The sequence below is a fragment of the Takifugu flavidus genome, chromosome 20 (genome assembly GCF_003711565.1).
Source record: "Takifugu flavidus isolate HTHZ2018 chromosome 20, ASM371156v2, whole genome shotgun sequence".
Taxonomy (NCBI): domain Eukaryota; kingdom Metazoa; phylum Chordata; class Actinopteri; order Tetraodontiformes; family Tetraodontidae; genus Takifugu; species Takifugu flavidus.
In genome coordinates, this window is record NC_079539.1 from 10,253,009 (window position 1) to 10,279,042 (window position 26,034).

General features: G+C 42.1%; 1 protein-coding gene across 8 annotated transcripts; it reads right to left on the reverse strand.

Moving 5' to 3' along the window:
• Positions 1-50: 50 nt before the first annotated feature.
• On the reverse strand, positions 51-25,630 carry tjp2a (tight junction protein 2a (zona occludens 2)). Of its 8 annotated transcripts, none has more exons than XM_057018588.1 (25): positions 25,458-25,630; positions 21,193-21,322; positions 13,768-13,821; positions 12,043-12,167; positions 11,705-11,807; positions 10,556-11,342; positions 10,339-10,442; positions 9,741-9,894; positions 8,540-8,651; positions 7,993-8,117; positions 5,965-6,049; positions 5,728-5,878; positions 5,370-5,478; positions 5,060-5,279; positions 4,305-4,492; positions 4,096-4,191; positions 3,585-3,664; positions 3,301-3,511; positions 2,994-3,094; positions 2,524-2,748; positions 2,311-2,415; positions 1,972-2,175; positions 1,577-1,654; positions 1,351-1,436; positions 51-1,270 (listed from the first exon to the last, which is right to left on the reverse strand). In XM_057018588.1, exons 2-25 carry the CDS (start codon positions 21,193-21,195, stop codon positions 1,117-1,119), a joined length of 3,660 nt encoding a protein of 1,219 aa, XP_056874568.1. In that variant the 5' UTR covers positions 21,196-21,322; positions 25,458-25,630; the 3' UTR covers positions 51-1,116. The 8 variants fall into 8 exon arrangements, with proteins under 8 accessions (XP_056874568.1, XP_056874563.1, XP_056874561.1 ...); XM_057018583.1 differs by lacking the exon at positions 25,458-25,630 and adding an exon at positions 22,523-22,811 and having other exon boundaries at positions 5,965-6,046; XM_057018581.1 differs by lacking the exon at positions 25,458-25,630 and adding an exon at positions 22,523-22,811.
• Between the last annotated feature and the right edge of the window lie 404 nt (positions 25,631-26,034).

The window sequence follows — 26,034 nt, forward strand, 5'->3', positions numbered from 1 at the left end:
TGACGCTACAGTTAGATTCATTCATATAAAGAAAGGGAATTCTCACAGTGTTTAAAACTTTATGTAAAAATGTTTATTTTTTTCAATCAAGCAACAATAAAGTTACATTATGGTCACAAACTAAATGAAAAGAAAATCAAGATTTAAAGAAAATGATAAAAATGATTGTCCCCACAGTTCATGATGAAAAAAATAACAGATGCATTATTGTTTGTGGCTGGAAACTACAAATAAAAAGTAAAAAATATTGTTTGTGCAGAGGTCTAAATGCTACATGAACATGAAATCTGCAGCATCAGTAACTGTACAGGAGTCAGCTGGAATGCTCAGTCCAGAGGTGTGTTTGAGGAATGGATGTGGTCCAGCTCAGGAAGGCCTCAGCATCCCCCTGGAGGAGGTGGGAGAGGAGGCCTTCGGGGAGATGTTCAGCATTTCTCTACTGAAATATCCTGAAATATGCCAACCCTGAGACCCAGAGAATTGGGTGTAGAATAGAGACCCTCACAGACTCTTTTCCTGCATCAGACCTACAAGGCACTTCAAATATTCTCCATTCTGTGATAGCCAGGATAAAAAACTGTGAAAAAGAATTTGTCCAATCAAAGAACGTGAAAGTTACCAAATCCTTTTTTAAATGTTACCTCTGAATTTTAGAGCAACAGCAGCATGCGTCTCATTTCCGGTTCTCAAGGTATCTTAGGAATAAGGACTACTCAATCTGAAATGTAATAAAATGGTTTTAGGTTGTTTCCTCTGTTGTAGTGTACTCTCTATAAGGTCTGGTGACAGTTTGTCTTCAAATTCTATTCAATATTTGTAAATGTCACTGATGATAATATGTTGGAATTCGGGGCAATTTCCCCTCCTTGATGCTGATTGGCTCTAGCACAACCTTTAACATCAGGTTAAAAAAGAGGCAGGAAACTGGAAGCGCTGGTTGTTCAGAGCGACCGCGATTATAAACGTTTGCAAGACAAACTTATGTGAAGTTCAACAGGTAAGGCAAAAACACCCCGACATCCTTATCGGACTACATGCATGTGAGGGACCACGTGACTGTCGCCATGTCAACGAGGACTGCATATTCACAGGGGAAATATCACTTTATGATCGCAGCTACAGCTCAGTGTCTTTATATTTCTGAGCGCTGTAGTAGCCCTTCTTCTGCTCAGCCAGTTGCCTGCGGTACTCAGCTTCGTTGTCCTCATGTCCTCTGCTCTCAGAGTATGTTGGCCTGTAGGGAGCCTGTGGCTCAGGGTTAGAGCTGGAACTGAACAACCAGACAAAAAGTTGATGATCGTGTAATTTGGAACAACGTAGGAACTTGGTGGAAGACAAAAGATGCCTCACCCTATTGGCTGAGGACGGTTGATGTTGGGTTTTGGCAATTTCATTGGGACAGCATAGATGTCAGGATGCTTCTGGGCAATTTCCAGCTGTGTGTAAAACAAGAGCAGACCCAGATCTGTCAGAGCTAATAAAAGACTGAGTACAATCATTTCTACAATCGTGTGCTCTGTCCTGTGATATACTGGAGGGAGTGTGCTGAACAGTTGATCAGGACGCTCCAACTCACCCGAGCATTTTCAGCCTCCTGCAGCTCCAGCATCCGCTGAGCTCGGGCCAGGTGGTCCATCTTCTCAAAAGCCTTAATCTGAGGGAGAAGACATTGACGTTCCTTAGTCTCCTAGATTTGATGATCAACAGGCGACTTTCACACCACCATGCTATGATTCAGATGAACTGCAGTGCAAAATAATGAAATGAGGATGATAATGTGGCCATGACAGGTACGGATGGAGGAGGGAAAACAAGACAATGTGATCACTTGATTACCTGGCCACCATTTCTCTGTTACATATTAGAAGCAATATAAGCAGAAAAAGAAAGAAAACCTAAAGTTTATACAGTTCATTAAAGAGGACGTGTGCCATAAATAATCCCATAATCTAAAAATGATGTGACTATCACCTTTCCTAGGAAAGATTTGTTGGCAGGATCCTCCACATCTCCCTCCTTCTCTGAGCTTTGCTCCTCTGATGTTTGACTCAGACGAGCCAAGCTGGGTTTTTGGGCCACAGGTGGGGGATGAAGCTTGTTCCCACCCACGGCATCGCTGCTGCTGATGTTGCTGCTTGAACTCCGTGCAGAATCTGTGCGCATTTGAGTCCGTCCCTGTTACAGGAAGGGACGATTTGTCACATTCGTGAAGTATAAGAGTTCCATTATTTGTTTGGATGCACTGAATTGTTATTACTTTAAAAAAAAATGGATATGTAGCGCTTTAGGAAGAAATGAGGGGAATCTCACCTTTGGGGGTTCAGGGACAAACGATGGTGGAGGACTGGGGTCTCTGTTCAACATCTCTTTGCTCCCTGATCGTTTCATACGAACCCTGGGTTCGGGGTGAGGCCTCTGCTCATGCAAACATGCAGGAGGGTTGATAGAAATACAAGTATTAAAAATATAAATAACAGAATATGAAAATCAAAGAGCTATTGGGGCATTTTAAACTCCTCCCACCTCATCTGGAAAAACTGGCTCTGAAGATCGGCTGATTGCAGAAACAGGTTGGGGCTCATCCATTGGTTCATCAAGCTCGTTGTCAGTGTAAGCTCCGCCCTCATCCGCAGTGTCGTCATAGTCACTGGTGAGACGGCTGTCCATGCTCAAGTAGTCTGCACTCATCGCTGACAAGTAGGACATACGGTCATCATGTAGATCCAGGTCCTCGTCTGAACCATCCATCTAAACAAGGCAAAATAACAAATTAAGTTTTTGAAATAATAAATTGTAACATAGCACATTTCTCCTTCAGACGCTACATAACAAGCCTGCAGTTAACGATCTCAACCTTCCATCTCAGTGTACTAGACCGCTGCGGGGGAGCTTCTGCATAGTTTACACCTGCTTTCCTTTATAATTGTATTTATTTATCCTGGTACTACATGAAAACAGCAGATCTCCTTAACATTGTTCAGTTTCAGACCCACCTTGCCCTCACACACCCAAACGGCTTTGTCCTGCTGCTCCCGGATGGAATCTTTCACACTGCCGTACCACGCATCGTTGGCTGAATTTAAGTCAATAGTTGCTAATGACCAAGAGGAAATGAAAACACAAAAACAGTAAATGTTAAGATTTGGGCACTCATGTAAATGTTTGTATAAATATGTAAAAATTCTAATCAAGCACAAAATCATAACGAACTAATAACCAAACAAACAACGAAACGTAATCATAACTCTTACAGTGAATACTACTGTTAACAGCGTCAGGGATTCGATGACAAAAGCCTACCTGTAAAAAGGTGGGAGCAGGTCTTCCTCAGCTTTACCGACTGCTCATAGAGTTTGCGGGCGCTTCGACTTGAACCGGGCATGAGGCGGCTTCTCATGGCTTTGACTCCTTGCTTGCTGTCTGGGTTCAGGAAGAGGACGATGGGATACCACTGTGTGTAGTTAAGAGTGTCCACGGCTTTAGGAGTCACATCAAGAAGAGCGTGACGGTCCTGAGGAAAAATGCGTTGACATTATTAGGAATAAGATTTTTTCAAAAAGCTGCTACCTTTTATTAAACCATACCTCCTCAATGATTTGTCTGATGGTGTTCAGTCTCACCACGCCAGAGGACTTCTCAGTTCCTGCATCTTTTGGCTCCGTTTCTGAAAGATAAACATTGGTAAAACATACACAGTCACACTCACTAGTGTTCTCTAGTACAGTTTCAGAGTACAATTTGCCTTTCCAAAACCTTAAAAAATGGGGAATGTGAGGCTGTTATCAAAATCGCTATATTTTGTTTTGTGAGATAAACCAGAATAATGTTAACAAATAATACGAGTGACAAGATGTCACCTCAGATGTCATCTATTTTTAGGAAGAAACTAAATTAATAGGTCATGGCTAGGACTGATAAATGTAAAAACAGTCGTTCTTAAGGCAATATCAGTGTCAAAGAAATAATATAAATTAATATCAAAAGCAAATTTAAATTCACTGTTTTTTCATCCAGTTAAAAAACTCGCGTAGGATGGAAATTAAAACATTCCTTCTCACCTTCTGCAGCATGTGACAGAGGTTAGGAACCACTTACTTGCAATGACAAAATCCTCTGGCATGTCACTGGCTAGTTTTTCATTCACTGCATCAGAAATAGGCCCAAATATGACCACAGGTCTTTTGAAACCAGCTGAAAAAATCAAATCAGACAGGACGTTAAGCTACATGCTAACAAAAAAGACAGGAGTGGAGTTTAAAAATCAACAGAAAACAGTTGTTAATAATGATCTGTGATGATAATACCTTCACGCAAGACAACCCTCTCATAGGCAGGGAATCGTGTTGAGACTGGAATCGCACTCAGGTCTTCTCTGCTTTTACGCAAGTCTTTCTTCTTAGCCGCCCTTTGTCCTCTCAGCCTCCAGAAGTCTCCCCTGTCATTGCCTGAAGCTGCTCGTGCAGCATTTTGGATGTTGGTCATTTGTTCGGCTCTGTAGCACAGAAACAAAAATCTTTACTTAGTAATATGTTCAGTCATGCTTTCACTAATTCTTCACTGTCTGTGCTACATAACTTGCTACATTAGTTTCTCTGCTTCTCCCCCCTCTGTATCCATCTACAGGTGTCACCAACTTCATAGCTATGTGCTGACCTGCTGACCTTTGACCCACTCAACTCTATGCTAACAGCTTGTTATAATTAATGTATCTCTATGATCTCTGCCTATTCTCTCCTCAACCTGTCCTCCCCCCTCTCCTCTCTCTCTACCCAGCCCCCCATCAGCAGGAGGGTCCCCCTACATGAGCCTGGTCCTGCTCAAGGTTTCTTCCTGTTAAAGGGGAGTTTTTCCTGCCACTGTTGGTCAGGCCCTGGGATTCTGGAAAGCGTCTTTAGAGACAGTTTTGATTGTAACAGACCTATATAAATAAAGATTGATTGATTGGTATAACACACACACACAATACCTGTTGTAAACCAAAATAAGCCCAACCTTGCAGCAGCTCAAGAGACAGAAAAATCAAACAAGAAATGCAAAGACATGCAATTGCTGGGCCCACCTGCTTTTGTTTGGGATGATGCCTTTTTCCAGCAGCTGATTGTCATTGCCACAGCGAATTGCCAACCAGTTCCCCAGTTTGCCATCATAAAGTGTGTCAGTCACTTTGAAGATCTCTCCTCTGGTGAAAGGAAGGCTCTGTGGCGCTTCCTTCTCATATTCAAAGTGGGTCCGGATGTAGAAAGAGTCTCCTCTTCCAGATTCCAAAATGTCCTCATACACTGAAAATCATGTCAAATAACCTTTACACTAAACACAAATGTAAAAATCAATGACATTGAAAATTGAATTGAATCCATTTAATTGATCACCATCAGGTTTGCTCTGAACAAGAATGGTCACATCATCTCCTTTGGGAATTTCCAGAAGGTAGAGGACTGCATCCTCCCGCACCATGCCTCTGAAGTCCATGTTGTTAACCTGAGTCAGAGGGTAACAGTACTTTAACATAGAAGACATACATTTAAACAAACCCTATCATAATCCCTGATAAAAAGAGAGGAAACATATGGCTGAACGATTCAGGATAACCAATAATTTGATTTCAATATGGACTGAGCACTACGTGACTGTCAGCCGTCTGAATCTCATTTTAAAGTTTTCTAATCGAGTCCCTAATCCTAGAGTGACTCCAACATCTGAAACATGACTGTGAATGTTTCCCCTGACCTTCATGATCTGATCTCCTGTACGGAGTCCTTCCTGCTCTGCTGCACCGTCCTCCTGAATGCCAGCGATAAAGATGCCCACATCGTTTCCTCCAGCCAATCGTAGACCCACACTGTCTCCTTTCTGGAAACGGACCATCACTGTGCCTGGCCTATGTAACAAGAAATGAACATAAATACCAAATGTAGAACAAGGTTCAAGTGAACACACACCATATTATGGGTGTTGTATACTGACCCGTACACTTCCAGGTCCTCAGCACTCGGTTTTATTGGCACCTTAGGAGGAGCATGAAACTTTGGGGCTGCAGCTACAGCTGCTACTGTAGTAAAAGAGAGAAAAATTCCCACGTCAGTCGTCTGGGGCTTCAAGCCTCTGGTAGCCACTGGACCTTGGCAAGGCACAGCCTAAAGAGGGGGACCAAAGGGCTGGAACTTGGCAGTCTGACCTTTGGGTGCAGAGGCTAGCTATAGGGATGTGTAATATGACTAAGTAGGAACCTGAGCTGATCCATGATGTTGAGAGGGTCCAGCGAGATATGCACCTTGGTTTCCGGGACATTCCCTTTGAGGTGGATTCGGCTATATTTACTCTGGATTTTTCTCTGGGCAAGATGCTCCATGCAGGTGTTAGTGTGATAATTATTTGTGCTTATGTGCAACCGGCAGCTCAAAATACCTACTGTTGGACTCTGTAGACTGAATGCTAGAGAGCTCTTCCTCCTGGGACTGCCTTGTGCCTGGGGACTACAACTCGTGTGTGACTGATCGGGAGGATTGTCCATATGTGCACTTAGCACCAGGATACAATGATCAACTCTGGTTATGTGTTCGGACTTATGGCATCATGCCTGGAACGCTTGGTGAAAGAGGGCTGTCAAATGATCACCTGGTGGTGGTCGATGGTCAGAGCTGTATTGTACTTTGCAATGTTCTCCCCTTTTGCCAAGTTTACAAGCTCAGCCCAGACTGAAAAGTGTCTGAAATTGTGGCTAATCTGGGAAGATTCTAATGGATAACCGTTGACTCCTCTATCAAATTCATTGCTTCAGTGATTAAGCAAAGGAGCAATTCCCAAATCATTTGTCTAAAGACTTCTTTTGAAAATAAATTTTTGTTAGCATAAAATGTGTTTGTGTCTTATATTCCTGCCGGGCTATCAGCTTTGTGTTCATCCTAACAGTTCTAAGTTTCACAAAGTATAAATGAACCAAGACTATATTGCAATTATTAGGCAACAGTGTCATCTAGAAGCATTTTCAGTCAGTGGTGTGCAGCTGGACAAAAATGTGCCGTTGCTCGTCTGGTTTTAGCAGCAGGACTTGACAGCATAGGGGAGGATGCTGAAGCCAACGGTGGTGCAGCCACAGAGGGTTATCAGTATAGCTGGATAGCTATTGTTTTGCAAAGTTCATAAGAAGATCACGAGTGCGTCCCAGGCTCAGTGCATCCTGAAGACTTCAGAGTCTCCACTGGCTACAGTTTGATCAGGGTTTCACACCGGGAGGATTGTGGGACATTTGAGGTTCAAGTGCTTCCCTTTGTCTTCAAGACAAAGAAAGCCATGTGGTCAACTTGGTTATATATGATGAGCCTCCATTTGTCACCCACAGTTCCAGGTCTCAGCACTGATGAGGAGGGTTGATTTCAGAAAGCCATTCATTAATTTGACTTGATTTTTTTTTTTTTTTATTTTTTTTAAATCAAGTCCCTCCACTAATTAAAACACACAACACACACCTTATCTCATTTGACACACGGACGTAACCTCAGAAAATTGACAGGTGGGTTGTGCCACATCTGCAGTGAGGTGGACTTTGCATCAGTCCATCATGGTGAAGAACGTGGTGAGCTGAAAGGTCAAGCTCTATATCTGCTAGTTGAGTTCCTTACCCTGGTGAGGTTTTACGGGTATGTCCCACCAGGAGGAGGCCCCAGGGAAGACCCAGGACATGCTGAAGGGACCATACACTCACCGGAACACTTGTTCCATTTCTTGCTAAGACAAAGAGCTTATCAGCCAAACACATGTCCCCAGTCCAATGCATCTAGGCATGTAGATGTGGTGGAGACGATTTGCTGAAGTTAAAACCGAGCATCATTTTGTCAGGCTGCTCTGAATATTTCAGAAACTGCAGATCTACTGGGATCTCTAAGGTTTGGAGAGGATGGTCCGGGAGAGAGAAAATAACCAGTGAACGGCAGTTGTTTAGTCAAAACAAGTGCAATAATGGATGAATGAAAATGTATATAAAGACAGCTTTACCTGGAGATGCTTCTGACCGAGGCTCCTCCACCTCTGATGGCAAAAGAGGATTACCATCCCTGTCAGGGCCTTTGAATGGTGTTGCCATGGCACCCATTTTTGCCAGTCTAGTAGCTGGGTCCTCCCTAGTGTTTAAAATAAATTAAGAAACATCCTACAGGATCCCTTTCGGGGTCACGAGGAGGGTGCACCATTGGCTCTCCAGGTATTCTGAAGGTGCACCTTCTCGTACTACCAGAACACCTTTCAAGTTTTGTCCGTACTGGGGCTTCTTTGCAGTCCCGCTACAGACTAAGCTGCCTCCACTCATTGTCTATAGAAGTGCAGCTGAAATTTGCCACAATGACTTGATCAATTCAATGTAGACGCTGTAATTAAAATATGCACATTACATTATAAAAATGATTCAAAGTTTAGATGGCATTGATGTCGAACCTCTGAAATAAATCGTCAGCAATCTAACCACGAAATAATAAACAGTTCTCTGGAACTACAGATTAATAAAAAGGTAGAGAAACACTTTGTTTCGGATTAAATGTCCTCTCACCTGGGCTTTTCTCGCAGCTTCTCATTAGAAGAGTGGGATGATAAGTCAGAGTGGTGATCCCGTCTGTCTTCCTGCGGAGAATAGGACCGGTAGGACTCAATCTCTGAAATATCTGCAACAAAAAGAAACAAGGTCGAATATCATAATCCCTTCATATCCTTCGGAAACATTTTTTAAATTTAAATTAAAAACCAAAAGAATTCATTGTTAAAAAACTGCTCACTGCGGCTGTGTTTTCTAAATTATTCGATGTGACTAAATGATTCATATTGCCCAGAGGGGGAAATGAATGACTCACCAAAACACACAAAAACAGAGGACACAACAGGCAGCATGCCCAGTTTTGTGATCAACTAGCTTAAATCATTTTTACCAACACTTTGCAGTACAGAATAGACTGCACATAGTCCGTAGAGAAATTACTCCCATGTAGGGACTTATGAAGAACAATACCAGCAAAAATTAATAGATGCACTTTGGATGATTTGAGGTGGGTGAAAATTCTCTCGTGTACACGCGCACAATCAGACCGGAGTGTTCCCTATTTACCCAAAGGTGGCTGACAAACACCAGCCAACCGCTGTGCTGCAAATCTTAACTTAATGAAATTCTGTCATATCCAGCAGTAGGATTATGATGGGAGATTTGATCACCCTGCTCTGTGAGGTGAGTGAGCCCTACCGCACGTCCAAACACACACACAAACACGCACAGTCCAAAAAATAGACAAAGTGGGTCAAGTCTTCTGGCTACCCCCCATTAACATGTGGTCAGTGAACAATCCACTCACACCACATATCTAGATTGGTCCTGACCAATAGAAGGACTTCATCTAGTCATGTGACTTTAAAAAGGTGGTCTAAAGACATAAAAAAAGCAGTGAATGATCATTGAAAGTGGAAAACTAATTAATTTCTAGTTAGCTGATAGTGCATATAATGAAATATTGAATTTATCCACATTATATAGCAAATTAATATTTAAATAATACTAAATACCAATGTGTGAGCAAAACTTTTATTTTATGCAGGTAAAACAGGTTTTGTGGATAAGATACAACAACAGCAACACAATTAATTCCAATGGAGTACATCCAGAAGTAGGTTTACATGATGGTGATGATGGTGGATGGTGGCCATTCGACAGGTCGGCCTCTACACAGGGTAGGACCTGCTGCTTTTCAGTTTGGAAAGTCTCTCACCATCAAGCTCTGAGTCGCTGTCCTCCACTGGTGGGAGGTGAACCAACACCTGTCGACTGTCTCTCTGCACCAGGAGCTGCAGCCTCCCACGAGACTTCTCAATGATTCTCCCCGCATCGCTGAGGGAAAGATTCTCAGTCACTGTACCGTTAATCTGGAAGAAAGTGAAAAACAAAAAAAACTGGTAAAAACAAAAAAACCTGGTATATTAAGTGATAAATATGGAAAATAGCGATAAGTTAACCCAGTGGTTGCCGTGGTGATAGTAATAAAGCAATAATTTCCATGTAAATATAAATGTAAAACAGGAAATCATAAACAGCACCTCTCTCACTGACTGCACAGTTACAAATGTGTGACAGTAATTACAAAAAACTAATTAAAGAAAGATAACTAAAAAACTTAGAAGCACTGTTCACTGAATCATTAAATGTTGGAGAGGAAAAAAATCTTGTCATAAAATTGTACAAGAAAGTATCAAAGGACTGTTTGTCATGACTGATCTCTCTCCCCCATCGGGTCCTCTTGTATAATATATTGTATGTTAAACACACAAGGTGATCCTATCTGTCTATGAACAATATATTTTCCATCATACCTTTAATATAATGTCACCTTCCTGCAAGTTCCCATCTCTGCTGGCCAGTCCAGTGTTGGACATCTCTTTGATGAAGAGCTGGCTACCCAGACGAAGGCCATACTCTAAAAAAAAGGTAAGAAAAACTAAACATACAAGCTCATATTCTCATCGAACCACACATACCGACCTATTAAGGTCACAGTGAAATAACAGCAGAGAATAATAAACATCTCACCCTCGTTTGGGCGGTTCTTCACTAGCAGAACATTTAATGGTTTCTCCAGAGGCTCTATGGCTCGGACGGGACGAGGGAGTGGGATGGGCATGGCAGTGGGTGAAGGTGAGCGGTCCAAGCGGTCTCTGCTACCACTTCGTTTTGGATGCTCATCGTACCTCCTGGGCTCAGGAGGAATGTGATCGCGCCCTCGTTCCAAGCTGTGGTCACGCTCTCGCCCTCGAGGTGGGCTATTTGTGCCACCTCTGTGGCGCAGGTCTGGGCTGTTTGTACGGTCTAATGTGCGCTCACTGCGGTAACGTCTGTCTGGGCTGTGGTCTCGATCCAGGGCTCTCTCACTGCGATAGCGTCTGTCTGGGCTGTGCTCCCTATCAATAGCACGCTCGCTGCGGTAGCGCCGGTCAGGACTGTAGTCTCCTCGGTCTAATGCGCGCTCGCTGCGGTATCTTCTGTCTGGGCTGTATTCACGTGGCTGATCTGGGCTGTAATCTCTGTTTAAAATGCGACCTCTGCTGCCATCACGCCTGTAGTGTCGACCTGGGCTCAAATCCCTTTCTGTGCTCCTGCCACGTTCCCGCCGATCATAGTCACGCTCGCGCGTTTGGTAACCACTATCCATGTACTCGCCCCTGCCATGTTCCCTCTCTGTGCTGTGGTCTCGTGCACCACTGGGGCGGTCTGGGTCATAGTTGTAATCATCGTTGTAATCATTGTTGAAGACTCTGTCATCCGGTGATGGGGGAAGGTTGAGCAGATTGACTGGAACTTTTCTGGGCCTCTTCACGGTCTGGTGGTAAAAAAGACACCGCATTAATTCCACATAGTCCTCACAATTTGTCAAAAATGTAAAAATAAAGTGAGAAAAAGAGCAGCCACATCATTTTGTGTTATTGTGATGACACATTGGCACCAAAGCCACACATAGAACAATTATTGGTCTGCCCATATTTAAAATATAAACGCGTCCTTATTGTAAATAAAAGAAACAATTTTGCCTTTGTAGCAACTTGCAGCTATTTAATCTAAAGAAGAGAATAAGTGTGGTTCCTAACAATGTTAATAAACGATGTTCAAACGAAGAAAATTGCATCCGAGAACGTAACGAACCAAAAATACTGTTTATACAACGATTAAAGAATTTTTACTTACAATTTTTGCTACTTTGCCACACTTCCGAAGGGTACCGACAGCAAAGGAGTGATTGGCCCCCTCCATGGGGATGGCATTGACCTGTACCACACGGTCATTCTCACTAAAAAAGGACAAATGCACATCTTAAGTGTAATTAATGCAATATTCATTAAATGAGGAATCAATGTTGATTTCCGTAATATAATGTGATGTGATGTCAAGTAGGTTGATTATTATCCAATTATTCACAATTTTAACTTGTTACTTATTTATTTTAAGTATTTTGAAAGTCATTGGTAGAGGCTGAGACAGGATTCTTCATGCGTTTTGTATCAGCAAAATGTAACAGTACGCACAATAACAGTCCATCGGCAGGTCCTCCCTGCAGGACATCAGAAACCACAATGGATGTCTCGCCAGTGTCCTCATTTGGGTTGTCCCTTCCCCCTGACACAGCAATGCCAAAGCCCATTTTTGGATCCTGAAAATAAAAAGAAAACACGGTTATCATGTGAGGTATTATCCCGAGACGCCATTTCTGTTGATCCCCATAGTGTTGGCATCCAGTGTGGGAGTATACGATGGGATTGTAATCAGAGTTGGCACTACAATCACGTGTGGTTGCTTTACAATTCTGCACATCCATATTCTGGAGCTGCATGATTTACATGAACTTAATCTAAGTCTGTAATCAATCCTCAAAAACGAATGCGTATACGTAACTGTTCCGGTTTAGATCATACGACTTCCCACTTCTTTGTAAGCATATTTCAGCTTTATTTCTACCTGCCACTGCTCCAGTTTGCCCAGATGAGATTAGGTCAGAGATTTGATGACCCTGTGTCTTTATCCTCTCCCTTCCATCTGTACTTAAAAACCCAGATACAATTCACCACTTTGCTCAGTAACAGATGGCTGCACAGACAGTGGGTGAAACTACACAGTGAAACTACACAAGAAAAACAGGAAGCAAAGGACCCGTCCTAAAAATGCATTAATTAATAAAAATGGACAAGAACGAGGCAGAAACAGGAGAGTTGCATAGTAATGTCTAAATATTTCGATTTACAAGCACAATATTTAAAATGCGTGTGTATTTGATAAAGCCTGAAGGTCCCCAGAGAATGGAATATGAGATTTGGGAAGAAAAAAAGCAGTAAAGTGTTATTCAAATTTCAAACAAAGATTTAAAAATGAAAGGAAAGACTGTAAAGATCCAGAAAGCATTCCTCTGCGATTCTAATCTCTTGCAATATGGGATGACAGGATTTATGTGCTATGTGGAAAACTATGCCGAATAACAACATAAGGGGGAGACTTTCATTTTTCCATCTCACTGGTTTAGCCAATTTCACATTGTCACAATTAATTTTTATTTTTTTTAAATAGTTGAACAAATGCACCATGGCTTGATAAAAAGTCAAAGAAATTTCAAGGAAATAAAAGAGCACCAGGACTATGTGCATAAGATAACTGGTACTTGGTCAGTACCAAGAAGTGAAAGAGAGAGAGAGAGAGAAACACACACACACACACACACACACGCACACACACACACGCGCGCACACACACACGCACGCACACACGCACGCACGCACACACGCGCGCGCGCACACACACACACACACACACACACACACACACACACACACATATTTTGTGCCATAAAAACCTGGGCAAAAAAGCTCCTCAGACATCAAATGATTAAAAGGCTGAGAAATAGATCTGTGGAGCAGAGCGTGACAGCTGGCTGCAGTTGTGTAAAAGGTTACGAGCCTGCAGCAAAGGACTGTTTTTGCACTAAATCTGCTTTTCTGGCATCGGTGAACATCAGCACGAGACCCATCAGGATGATTATCTAAGCTCAACTGGTTTGTTTCCACACAGCCATTCACATTTTTACATGTAGCGTTAAATTTTGTTTACTCTGAGACATATAATTACGTTTTTAAAAAGCAAAGAACCAAACTGGATTTAATAACCCTGAATTATAAATGACTGGATTAAAACATATTTATAAATATCTGTAATTTGGGCCCTCGAGAATCAGATCTGGTGTGATTTGGGGCAGAGGGACTCACCCTCTGCAGGGTCACAGTATACTGCTCCCACACGGTCTCCTCCATGACGGGGTTCTGTTGGTAGAAAAACAAAGATTACTCTCGATATTATCTCACTGGACAGATTAGCAGTGTCTTGAGAGATAATAACATTAATGGCTCATTAGCCTATGCTGTTGTGAAGCAAGCAGGCAGAAGAAACATCAGACCTCTGCTACGAAGACAATGGCACACAAAGTTGAAAAGTTCATGACAATTTGATGGCAAAATGACAAAACTTAGATATCTTCAGGAAATATTACTTTGGAGTTACCCATTCAATGAAACTACCCAGAGGTTATATAATTATACACATTACATATACATACAGTATATCATGGTCATTTAGAAACATAGATTCACAATACTAGACTAGACATTAAATCACATTCATTAAATCACATTCATTAAATCACGTTCAAGGCCAGACATGTTATGAAACAAAACAGCTTCACAATGATTATTTTCAGTGCATCTACTATCAATCAACCAATTGACGAAGTCGGTGTCATATTTCCAACCAAATCCCTCCGCAACTCTGAAAATAGAATGAACCTCTGTGGAAAAACACATTTCCATAATCCAAAACCATTTCTTCAGGTCCGAGGCTGTAATGTACCAACTGAACTCGGCCCATTCCTGGAAAAGTCAGGTCACAGATCTGATCAAACTGGAGTCAAAGCTGCACAATCAAACTCACGAGTCCCTGAAGGATACGTATGGTCTTGACTGCATGAGCCCATTTCCTGTGTAAGCTGAGAACAGTCTTCATCACTGGCGCTCGCTGTCTCTTCCTTTCTGCGTGTGTCTCTGTTCACTGCCAGCGGTGCTCTGGCACACTCATGTGCAGCAGTGCCTCCTCCATAGCCCAAGCTGCACACCACCAGCAGCTCTCCTTGCATCTGCTGGCCTGCCTGCCTTTGACGTAAGAGGGATTCTGCTGGCCTACATTTTGCACAAATCCCATCGTCTACAGTCGGTGTAAACATACAACATTAGTTGTCCACATACATCCACAACAATACACCATCAGGCTTAAGGCTTATGAGAACTTTTGCTGTTGATTCACCCACTGGCAAAGTCAATTCAACATTACGCATGCTCAGAGTCCAAATTATAGTTCGGCAAGTGCATAGTGGCTGCGGGTTGCCGAGGTGGAGAAAGGAAAAACTGTACACTGACATTTCCACTTTAAATAAAATAAGGAGCCGACTTGTGCTGGTCACTCAGCTACAATAACCCTTTATTCCCTCTGACCTACCGAAAACTCTGATGTCGAGCAGGAGCATAAATGCTGCAAAAAGAAGAGCACTGGGAGTGAAATAAAACTGATATGGCCTTTGAATATTGTCATGCTTCAAAGCCACATCCCGATATGTACTCTTGGTACAGGTGGTAGCCTGGTGCCTTGAGACAAAAATGTCTCAAGTTGCAAAGCTTCATCTTCTTTGCTCATTTTTAAGGCCGTCCATTCAAGGAGTCAACTTCAACTAATGGTGCCTTTTCTTCATCTACAGTGGCAGACAGCCATAAATGAGCTTAAGTGGAGGTTAATAAAAAAAACAATCATTAAGCAATCAAACTCAGTCCATCAGGGAGGATAATGCCACAAATGACAGTCTGGGACCGATCTTCCTCCACAGGCCTGCTTCTATTAACAAAATTCACCGGTGTACAGGGATAAATCGGTGATCAGGAAATGTTTTTGGGTCAGGTGGCAAAATTGAAAGGAGGGAGCTCCCTTCAGTTTCTAGTATGGACAGACAATCCTCATAAATACTGATAGTTTCTAAACAATGGCCCCTTTATTTGCCTCATAAAGGGTTAGGGTTAAAACAATGGCCCCTTTATTTGCCTCATAAAGGGTTAGGGTTAACCCCAGATGAGATACCTTTGGAGCGGGTGGTCTATATCGTCAATTTCAGGTCATCAAGTATCAGATCAGAGTTTCGTCTTGCAGTTGCAGCGGTTCAAACAGGAGATGCAGTTGGGTCTTGACTGCCTCAAGTTCTTAAATGCCTCTGCGTGAAAATCGATGGGGCTGAAACCCGTTTACGACTATCCCAGCTCCAAACTACACAATATAGCATGTTGATTTGAATCAAACCTCCTTTGACTGATTCTTGAATGAACAATCAGTTTCTTCGATCCGAAACTTGTTTGGTCTTATATTGGCGGGAGGTTAGGCGTGGGGGGGATGAAGGATAATAAGTTGTGACCTTGCAAAAGCATATCTATTTTAAATTACGTTGACACAAAACATGTTTGACAATTTGTGTGTCCAGATTAGAATAAATCAGTAAACTTGCGTGAGGACACAAACGTTGTGGCTCCCGTGGTACACGGGGTGTGAATCCTGCCAGTTTTGTGGTAAAAGCCAAAGTCGCCACATCACCTCATCAAAAATTCACATTTAACTTTTCGGGCAAATTTGCAAGCTGGTGTGCCGAGAGAGTCAATAATCACATGGTGACTCCAGCCCACTGCTGGCAATATTCCCAAGAAATTCACGTCAATTGTGTTTGGTGTGGAGCGCGACTCTTCTGACTACATTTGGGAGTGCCACAGGGGCTACTGATAGGAATCCTGATGACGTCCAAGTGCTTTGAAAAGGGATCTCACAACATTCGATGCTCATTGGGGGCAGCAGACTGTGCTTTTACACTGTGCTTTTAGGTGATGATCATGTCTGGCCGTAGAGACGTTGTTGCGATGTGCTGGGGGAATAACAGTTGTTTTCCCAGGTCAACGTGCAGTTGCCAATCAGTAGCTGTGTGGAGGAGTCCCGTTGTTATCTGTGGGCCTGCACGAGGTCTCTCTCCAGCTTTTATGAAGGAGATTGCCTTCTTCGGAGCATGATGGTGTTTGCTGGTGCTAATGGCCAAGGCTATGCTCTCAGCCGCTGCTTTGAGTACCTGGTCGTGGTGCCAGCGATAGCGACCATCAGCCAGGGACTTTGGGCAGCTGCTAAGGAGATGTTCCAGGGAGCCTCTTCCGGAGCAAAGGGAACAGGTGGGTGTCTCACTCTTTCCCCACGCATGGAGGTTTGCTGGGCTGGGGAGGGCATCGTAGACTGCCGCCACAAGGAACCGGACGTGGTGGAAGTCTGCCTGCATGATGTTTGACCAGGTAACTTTGCGCTGTAACGCGCTCTCCCACCTTGTCCATGCCCCCTGCTGCCGGAGTCCCACTGCCCTACCCACTCGCTCTTCCTCCACGCCTGCTCGGACCTCCTCCTGAAGTAGGTGGTTTCTCTCTTTGCCCCGGGCATGGCTGACTTGGGTCTTTGGGAAGGAGCCCAAGCCTGTTCTTCCTGTTGCCACGGCCCCAACTAGTGCCTTTTGCCTTAGGCGTGACTCAGCCACATCCACTGCCTTTTCTGCCTTCCACTTCCTTCCTGTCTTCACCTCAATCCCGGCTGATGACACCTTGCAGTTCCTGGAGTCTCTGTACTGTAGGGCTTCTCTTGTGTGTGCCACCTTAAATTCTTCAGTGAGCCCACTGAAGGGTAGCTGCAGGGTGTTACTTGTCCCGTACAGTGCAGCGCTGTTGAGGCTGCGAGGAAGACCCAGCCATCTGCGCAGAAAGCTGCTGATCTTCCTTTCCAAGGATTCCACTGTTGTTACTGGGACTGCATACACGAGGAGAGGCCACAGGACTCTGGGAAGGATGGAGTACTGGTAGATCCAGGCTTTAAATCTACCAGGCAGGCCAGACTTGTCCACCTTAGTGAGCCACCCTCCAAGCTCTTCCGTAGACTTCTGGATAGCAGCAGTGTCCTTCAGGCTGGAGTCAAAGAGCTTTCCCAGGCTCTTGACTGGTTGCTCCGTGATTGATGGAATTACGGTTCCTGAGATTGAGAATCGGAATCTGTCCACCACTTTCCCCTTCTTCAGTACCATGGACCTTGACTTGGTGGGCTTAAAACTCATCCTAGCCCATAGGATGAGTCTCTCCAAACCCTGCAAGATCCACCTACACCCTGGGACTGATGTTGTTGTGACGGTAAGGTCGTCTATGTAGGCTCTTATGGGGGCCTGTCGAACACCTGATCTGGATAGAGGCCCTCTGCACTCCACCTCAGCCGCCTTTACCACCATATTCATCGCCAGTACGAAGAGAACGACGGAGATGGTACAGCCTGTTATTATTCCTTTCTCAAGGCGATGCCAGTCTGAGGTTACTGACCCTGAAGTGACCCTGAGACTGAAGTTATTATATTAATCCAGAATCAGGTCCTTGATCTTACTGGGAACATGGTGTAGGTGTAGTGCAAGCTCAACTAGCTTGTGTGGGATGGACCCGTAGGCGTTAGTCAGGTCCAACCACAAAACCGCTAGTTCTCCTTTGCTCTCATGGGCCTCTCTGATCAATCAATCAATCAATCAATCAATCTTTATTTATATAGCGTCTTATACAATCAAAATTGTTTCAAGGCGCTTTCGAGAATCCCAGGGCCTGACCCCAGACAAGCAACAGTGGCAAGGAAAAACTCCCCTTTAACAGGAAGAAACCTTGAGCAGGACCAGGCTCATGTAGGGGGACCCTCCTGCTGATGGCCGGCTGGGTAAAGAGAGAGGAGAAGGGGGAGGACAGGTAGAGGATAGGATAGGTAGGAGAGGAGAGGAGAGGAGAGGGGTAAAGGAGAGGAGAAGTAGAGTGAAGGGGAGGTAGAGGAGATGTGCTGTGATGAGCTGTGTGACTACACCATTGTGCTCTAGACAGCCGGGGACTCCAGGGATCCCACCCTTCTGCACTGAAGTGTCGATGTAGTTGTTCTTGAGGAGAAACTCGGTTGCTTTTGGCAATAAAAGTCAGCAAAATGATTTAGGAAAGTTGACAGATTTTAGCCGGAAATTCACCAACATGGCAACACTGATAGATATGAGTGTTTAAGTGTTTAAGACCTTGGCTTAGCCAGCCCAATTTCCAGGTCTGAACCCCACGCTAAAGCTCTCAAATGCGAAGAGAAACATGGATGGTCACAAGCCAATAAAAACAGCTGAGCTGCATGAATGTTTGCACCAGCAATGGTTTAAAGTCACCCAACGTGAACTGGGGGAGAGCACGATAGCTATGGTTGCCACTCAGGGTTCTTCCACCAAACACTGATTTTAAATACTGAAACACTTCCAAAGTAAAAGAAAAAAATAGTAATGTGTTTTAAAAATGAATATGAACTTGTTTTTGTGTTATTTCCCGAAAATAATACTCTAAATGACAATATTTGTTTTTGGAAATTAGGAGTAATGTCAGTGGTTTATAGAGTAAAACAAAAATGCTAATTTTACTCATATAGCAATAAACAGCACCCCCCGCCCACACACACAAACCAGCTGTGTATAAAAACAAAATGTGATACTCTTAGTCTTAATCATATGAATGAATCAAAAATGTTGTACTGCAGTTTGATTGAATGTATGATGTAATTGGTGTCTTGTTTCTTATTTTACATCACACATTTTCTTTTCGCTTTGAAGCTGCTTCACAGGCGAACAGGAGGAAGCTTGAACAACTCCTCCCCCTAGTGGAGGGATACTCACATTACACAGCAAGGTACGAGAAATAATGTCCGTTCAAAAATAACTACTGTAGGAATTAAACTCATTTCAACAAGAAAGTCATCGCATATTCTCTAGTGTTGCAACGGGCAACAACATCAATACATCTAGGCAAACATAAAAACCACCCAAATAAGAAGCCGAATATGGTGTATAAAATTAAAGGAACAGCGACGGATGAAACCGATTCCAAATTAAATAACTACGTAAAGTTTCAAAAGATGGGATATTTAATTTGATCACGTTTCCTAACAACAAATGGCAGCTATCACGGCAGGTGCTGCGTGACGCCAATAGCTTCATGTAAAACTCCGCCATTACATTATAAACACATAAAAAGCGGTCTTACAGCATTTGTTTGAACAAGTTCAAATGCATTCACAAATAATTCAGATGTAGCCATTTAAGTACTTACGGTGAAATACTGAGTTGCGTATCTGTTCAAAGAAAGCAGCCCCCCGCCGTTTACTGGCATCATGCACTTTGACCAGTCTGGGACTGGTACCAAAACTATGACGGCTAAGAAATATTCTGAGCCCAAAAAGAACAACTGCAAAGATATTGACTGTTGCGGTAATCTGTGTATTTGTCTTTAATATCGCCGTCTTATTTTGTAGAATAAAACAAAAGATTAGATTTTAGTGCAAAACTTAGCACCGACGCTCGCTCGGTTGAGATTAAGACAAATGGGAGTAGGGGGGATCAAGAGGTTTAGGCACGAAGGAAATTGTGATAAATTGCAACAAAACAAAACAGTAGTGGGGAACTTTCATTTTATGTCACGCTGGAAAATTATTCCGTTAGTTCTCCGTAACAACAAGATGGGGATCGATTAAAACACATTTATAGACAAAATATACTCCCGTAATACCCCCGAAATGGATCAGGCCAAACCTTGAATTGAATTGAGGTTGCCTGCTGTGATTCTCTCTCTCTCTCTCTCTCTCACACACACTCACACTCACACACACACACACACACACACACACTGATTCGAGTAAATGCACTTATTCTAATCTTGCAACACTAATGACAAAACTGCCCCATAAAAACACTTGTGTGTGCATGTGTGCTCATGTTTGATCATGTCATATCTGGTATTGTGTCAGTATGAGACAAATTGTTTAAAATAAATAAATAAATAAATAAATATATATATATACCGTATATATACCGTATATATACGGTGTATATATATATATATATATATATATACCGTAAGAAGCAAAACACACCTCACAACAAATTTTAATTTACACCAGCCACACTTAAGAGGTAAAATGGTACAGAATATTAAGGACAAATGTAAAACTCCAACAATTCCTGTTAACTGTAGTATGTGAATTGACCTTAAACAGGCCACTTTAATGCAAAGCAGTAGGATTAACTTGAGACATTCATTGAATCATACTATTAAAAGAATCAACACCACATCCCTCCTCTAATAATCATCACCCTGCCTAGTGCATACCAGCAGTGACACAAGCTTGCAGAATCAGTGGCACAATGAGTTTCATGTTTCAATATTGGAGCCCTGTTCCAGCTTAACAACTTGTTTTGGGACTACAATTTTAAAAAAAAATAAAAAAATCCATTTACAATGTTCTGAAAGAGTAGATTAAAAGCCATGATTTCTTTTTACAGAGAAACGGACAGTCATCGAAAATGGGTAGATGAATAACTAAAGTTAGAAGTAGCCCAGCCAAAAGACACATTTAGACCACATTTAAATGTACTAGACTGAATTTTACCCAAAAGTGTTTTAGAAAAACCCAGAGAAGTAACAATAAACCAAATCCTTTATATAGCTTTACTAATGTTTAAGACTAAAAAAATAAAACCTTACCATTGTAATAGCTGAGCAGCTGTGTGAAGAAAGGCGGCGAAGATACAAGTACTGTGCTTCTCTGGTCCAGCGGAATTTACGGCTACACTTGAGCAGATACGTGCTGTTCTGATCTGTACCAGGCTGGTCTCTGTTTGGACAGATAAAAAAGAATTTCAACTATTCACTTCTAATAGTTGATGAAGCTGCAGTCTGTAATTCTGTAATCTTCCATCATACAAGCACAGAATCACTCTAATCACCCACGTGTCTAAAAGCCTGAGATCACAAAATTATTTTTTCTCTCATCTTTATAATGCACAGGCTGGTTTAGTGTTTGCAACATTCACTGACTTAATCAGATGTAAAGCAAGACCAATGAATGTATAGTACTTCTTTTCCCATTAATATGTGCTGTTACAAAAAACGACTCATAGATATACCAAAATACAAGGAAAGGATCTCTGATGTGACGGACCTTTACATTTTCAAGAGCAACAAACTTTTACAAATTAATTATATTCATTATGAGACATGATAAACTTGACACGCTGATTCCCAAGTTGACAATCCCGTGTAATACTGGCAGTAAACTTGTTTTCTGCTATTGTCTAAAATAATTCCAATACTTCAAATCAGCTCAGTAGATTGGACATATTGAGGTGAATAAATATACCAGAAAACACAGCACTTCTTCTCTATCACGTGAACACCAGACTGAGCCTTGACAATAGTCTCACCAGCTCGTCCTTCCCACCAAGGTTTCTGCAATTGTCGTGAACGTTCATGGAACTCAGAGGTGGATCTACACTGGAGCGGAGCTACGCTAACGCCGCTGATGGCTGAGCTAACTCCAGCTGTTTGGTGAGTACATTTACATCTGCACCGTACAAACCCGCACCCCTCCAGCCATCTAGTTGGGGATTGGTTGCATGTGGTTTGTTATGTTTTGGTTGTTTTGTTTTTTAAGACCCTCGTATGGTCGCCAGAGACCAGGCTGTTTTTATTCTGGGACAGGCAGCTACTGTCGTGGATCCATCGGAGATGCCAACGAGTTGAGACCAAAAGGAATTGCTGGAACCATGGAACATTGCATTTAGTGCATATTTTTTGCATAAGTGTGTCAGAAGGGTTCTTATCAAATCTGGACTTGTTTACATGACAGAAGCTTGTAAATGTTTTGGGAAACGTGAGCCATTTCACATACACCGAGTTAAAAACTAAAATAAATAAGTCTCCTTTAGCATCAACATCAAAGTGAATGAATCTATATTCCAATATCCACGTATTCTACATCTAATCGAATCGTGTTGTTGTGCGATAAACAAATAACCTAAGTAATCTAACTCACCCTTGAGGTCTCCACAGTTTCCTGCCTGGGGGCAAAAGCTCCCGTTTGTTCAGCGGTACGATGCCCATGGCTGCCTGCATGATTGTGATGAACTTTTTAAACTTCATCTTCTAGCTCTACTCCCGACTGCCTCACATGCAGAACACCGTCTCGACTGCTACTATATTCCCATGGGCTTGTGAAAAAGTGCAAGATCACCTGCAGATGCAGGATCACCACGTTTGCTCGTGTCCTTCTGCATATTGAAGGCTCCCTCGCTCCTTCTTGCCACCCCAGAATATCAGTTCCTCCATGACAAAGAGGCACAACATCGGCCCCCGGAGGGGTGCTGTCCCGTGCCGTGGCTGCTATGATTACTGTCTATGAAAGATGACTCCAACAGATGTCCTTTTGGCTTCTCCGCGGAAGGAGGATGAAAACAAAAAAGACGGGCCCGTTTCTGCCAGGCGCTGGGCTGACTGTGGGGGGGGCGAAGGCACGTCACTCTTACATAATTTTGGAGCTTCTCTCAACATTATAGTAATGAAAATGCAGCCTGTGCCATGCCAATACTGCCTCTGCTGGGGTAATTGTGGTACTAAGCTCTGACAGATCATGAATGCTCACCATCCCCTCCTCCATAATCCCACATCTAGGCTTAGTCTAGCCCCATTTCCCTCCTCCTCATATAGCCCTATAGAGGTTTTATTCACATCTGTATGATTACTATTAAATCCTCTCAAAAGAAATGCACATATTCAATGTAAATATCTAATCTTAAAATATTATTTAGAAATTTAGACTGAATGTGTTATTTTTTATTTTGTTTTAATAACTATAGAAATGCAAAATCCAAATGCTGTAGATTCAATAATAGATTGCCTTAATCCTCTGTGTAAGAAAAATGTATATGATTAAAAGGGATAAGATAGAGCAGACCGCCATGTTCCGTGATGTCTGAAATAAATAATCTCTGAGGCTTCTTCATGAAATGCCGTAAACTAAAATCTACTGAGAGGATTTACATTCCAGCGGTTTGGATTACGGCTCAGGGTGGTTGTGCCATGAGAGCTGCTAAAGATTTCACTCAGTAAGAGAAATCCCACACAGCGCTCAACGAGCGGGTTGCCAACTACTTTTGTAACAAGAGGTCAAGTGAGGAGAGTAGAAAATGTTTACTTCTTCTTAATATGCCATCTTCTTCTATATGAATCTAGATTAGTTCATTTCTTAAGAAAACAAAGAGTTGACCAAACTAACTAAACTCACTAAGCAAGAAGCAGCATTTCCTACACAAACAGCATCATGACTACTTCTTGAAAATAAAAAAAGACACAACAAAACAGTGGGATCAGGAAATCATGCTGCAACAAGTCTTATCAGAATTTTATGCAGCAATAGGTGTCCCGTAGACATTTTACACTGTCAAAAGAGCTCAAATGTTGTGAATGACAGATCCATCATTGCTGCAGGGAACAGCTTTTTAATTATTAATAAGCCTTAGATTTAAAACACTTCAGTGGAGCAGCTCAGTCTTCCATTAAGTTCATCTTTTGCTGGTTTTTCCAGAATCTACAAACTCTAATAACACTGTTTTTATTTCCTCTGGGTTAGCTTGGCATGTTTGTCCATCTTAATACTTTTACATAAGCAGTTTTTTGCCCTCCCCCTCGTCACTTCCCCCACATGCTGCACGAGTGGTGCTGCAGTACTGAGGCCCCAGGCCATTACGCAATCTCTGTGTGGTATACAACTGCAGGGCAGACCAAGGGACACATGTCACTCAAAAACCTGCAGTGACAGTTTAGAGATATGGAAACAAAAAGATTCTCACAGACAGAGTCCATATGCCCACTATGAGCAAGATGACCAGGTGGGAAAATCAGATGTGCAAAAAGCTGGCCTAGCCAGGGCACAAGGCATGCCCAGAAGTTACAAACCTTCTTTTGATGTACCAGTAGGTAGATCTTTCTCAGCACTGCCATCTTTGGATGGTCACAAGATCAGATTGTAGCCAAGGAAAAAGGTGAGCCGCTAATGCTGATATTACATTCAGATGGATTACACTGAACTATGCATTTATACCATGAACAGAATTTAAATGTGTTACCCAGGTTGACAACCCCATGCAAAATATATGTGCAGCTTTATGTCACCAGTCTCATTCATGCTGAATTTTAATTATCCATGTCTATCCATCCATTTGGGGATCAACAACACTTTAGCTGTTCTGTGTATAGTTTAGGCCACGAACGAGGTTCTAAATATTGTGCTATTTAAATGGTTTTTACTTGCTCCTGCAAATGAATCACAATACAATTATGTAACATAGCATAAAGACATTTAACTCCTGTATAATACAGACAAATTTTAAACTTGACTGACATATGGTCAAAGATAAAAATAAATAAATAAATGATAGGATGTATTGTATTATTTGTTGGAATACCTGTTTAATTTCAATTTTCTCCTTTTACATAAAAAAGATTATGTTGTATTTCAATTAATCTTAAATAAGGATGGGATATTTTCCTCAAAAAAATAAAATCTTCATGTAGAATTACAGTTCTTGTTTACTTACGTTACCTATACTAAAGAGGACATGGGGTAAACAGCCATAAATTCTTCAAATATCGAAAAAGGTCCCAACAACCCGCGGATTAGATCTCTGCGATTCTGTAGTTATTTAAATAATTCTAAAAACCGGATCTACGTTAACTGACATGTAATATTGAATTTACATGTTAGTCAAGCCACAAGTCTTATTTGTCGTAGGTAAAAAACTGAGGAAAAAAGACATCTACCCTGAAGAATAACATCGTTTTGATTTTTCTGGGCTTTAGCACAACTAATGTAACTGTAAGAATGATTCAGGGCATTAGTAATATGGCACCCAGCGTGGGTGAACAGGGCGAAAACATCGACATCAAGACGTTAATAAATCATCTATACTTACCAGGTAAGTCTCTCTGGATTAATCCGCAAATAAAAGTGTGTGTGGACTTTAAGAAACGCAAAAGAAACAAACAAAACAACAAAAGAAACCAAATTTTCGCTGATATTTTGATTTCGTCACGTCCCGATACCGACTTCCTGGTTCTCCCAGGTATGTGGGTGGGGTTTAGTGCTGCAGGTGGGTTGCGTTCAGGGACTGAACAGTGGTTTCAGGTAACGGTAGGTGCGGCACGTGGAATCTTTCTTCTGAGTCACCCATCCGGAAACGGTTTCTCCAAAGTTGATTTAAGATAGTAAGATTTATTATAGATTAAAGAAAAAATCCAAATCTTATTTTATCTTAAATCCTCTTTCTTTTCCTTTAAACATTACATTTTTCCTTGAGTTGTCCTGTCAGCAAATTCAAAAATAAAAGTGTTATATACATAACTGTGTTTTCATTCAAAGTTGTTATATAAACCTGTTTGTTTTCCTGTTTCTGTGCAAATTTGTGTTAAATGACCTGTAATGACCTCTTCACATGTTCTTGATTTTACAGGAAGATAAATGTAATATAGAATTTTATTTGCTGTACTTGT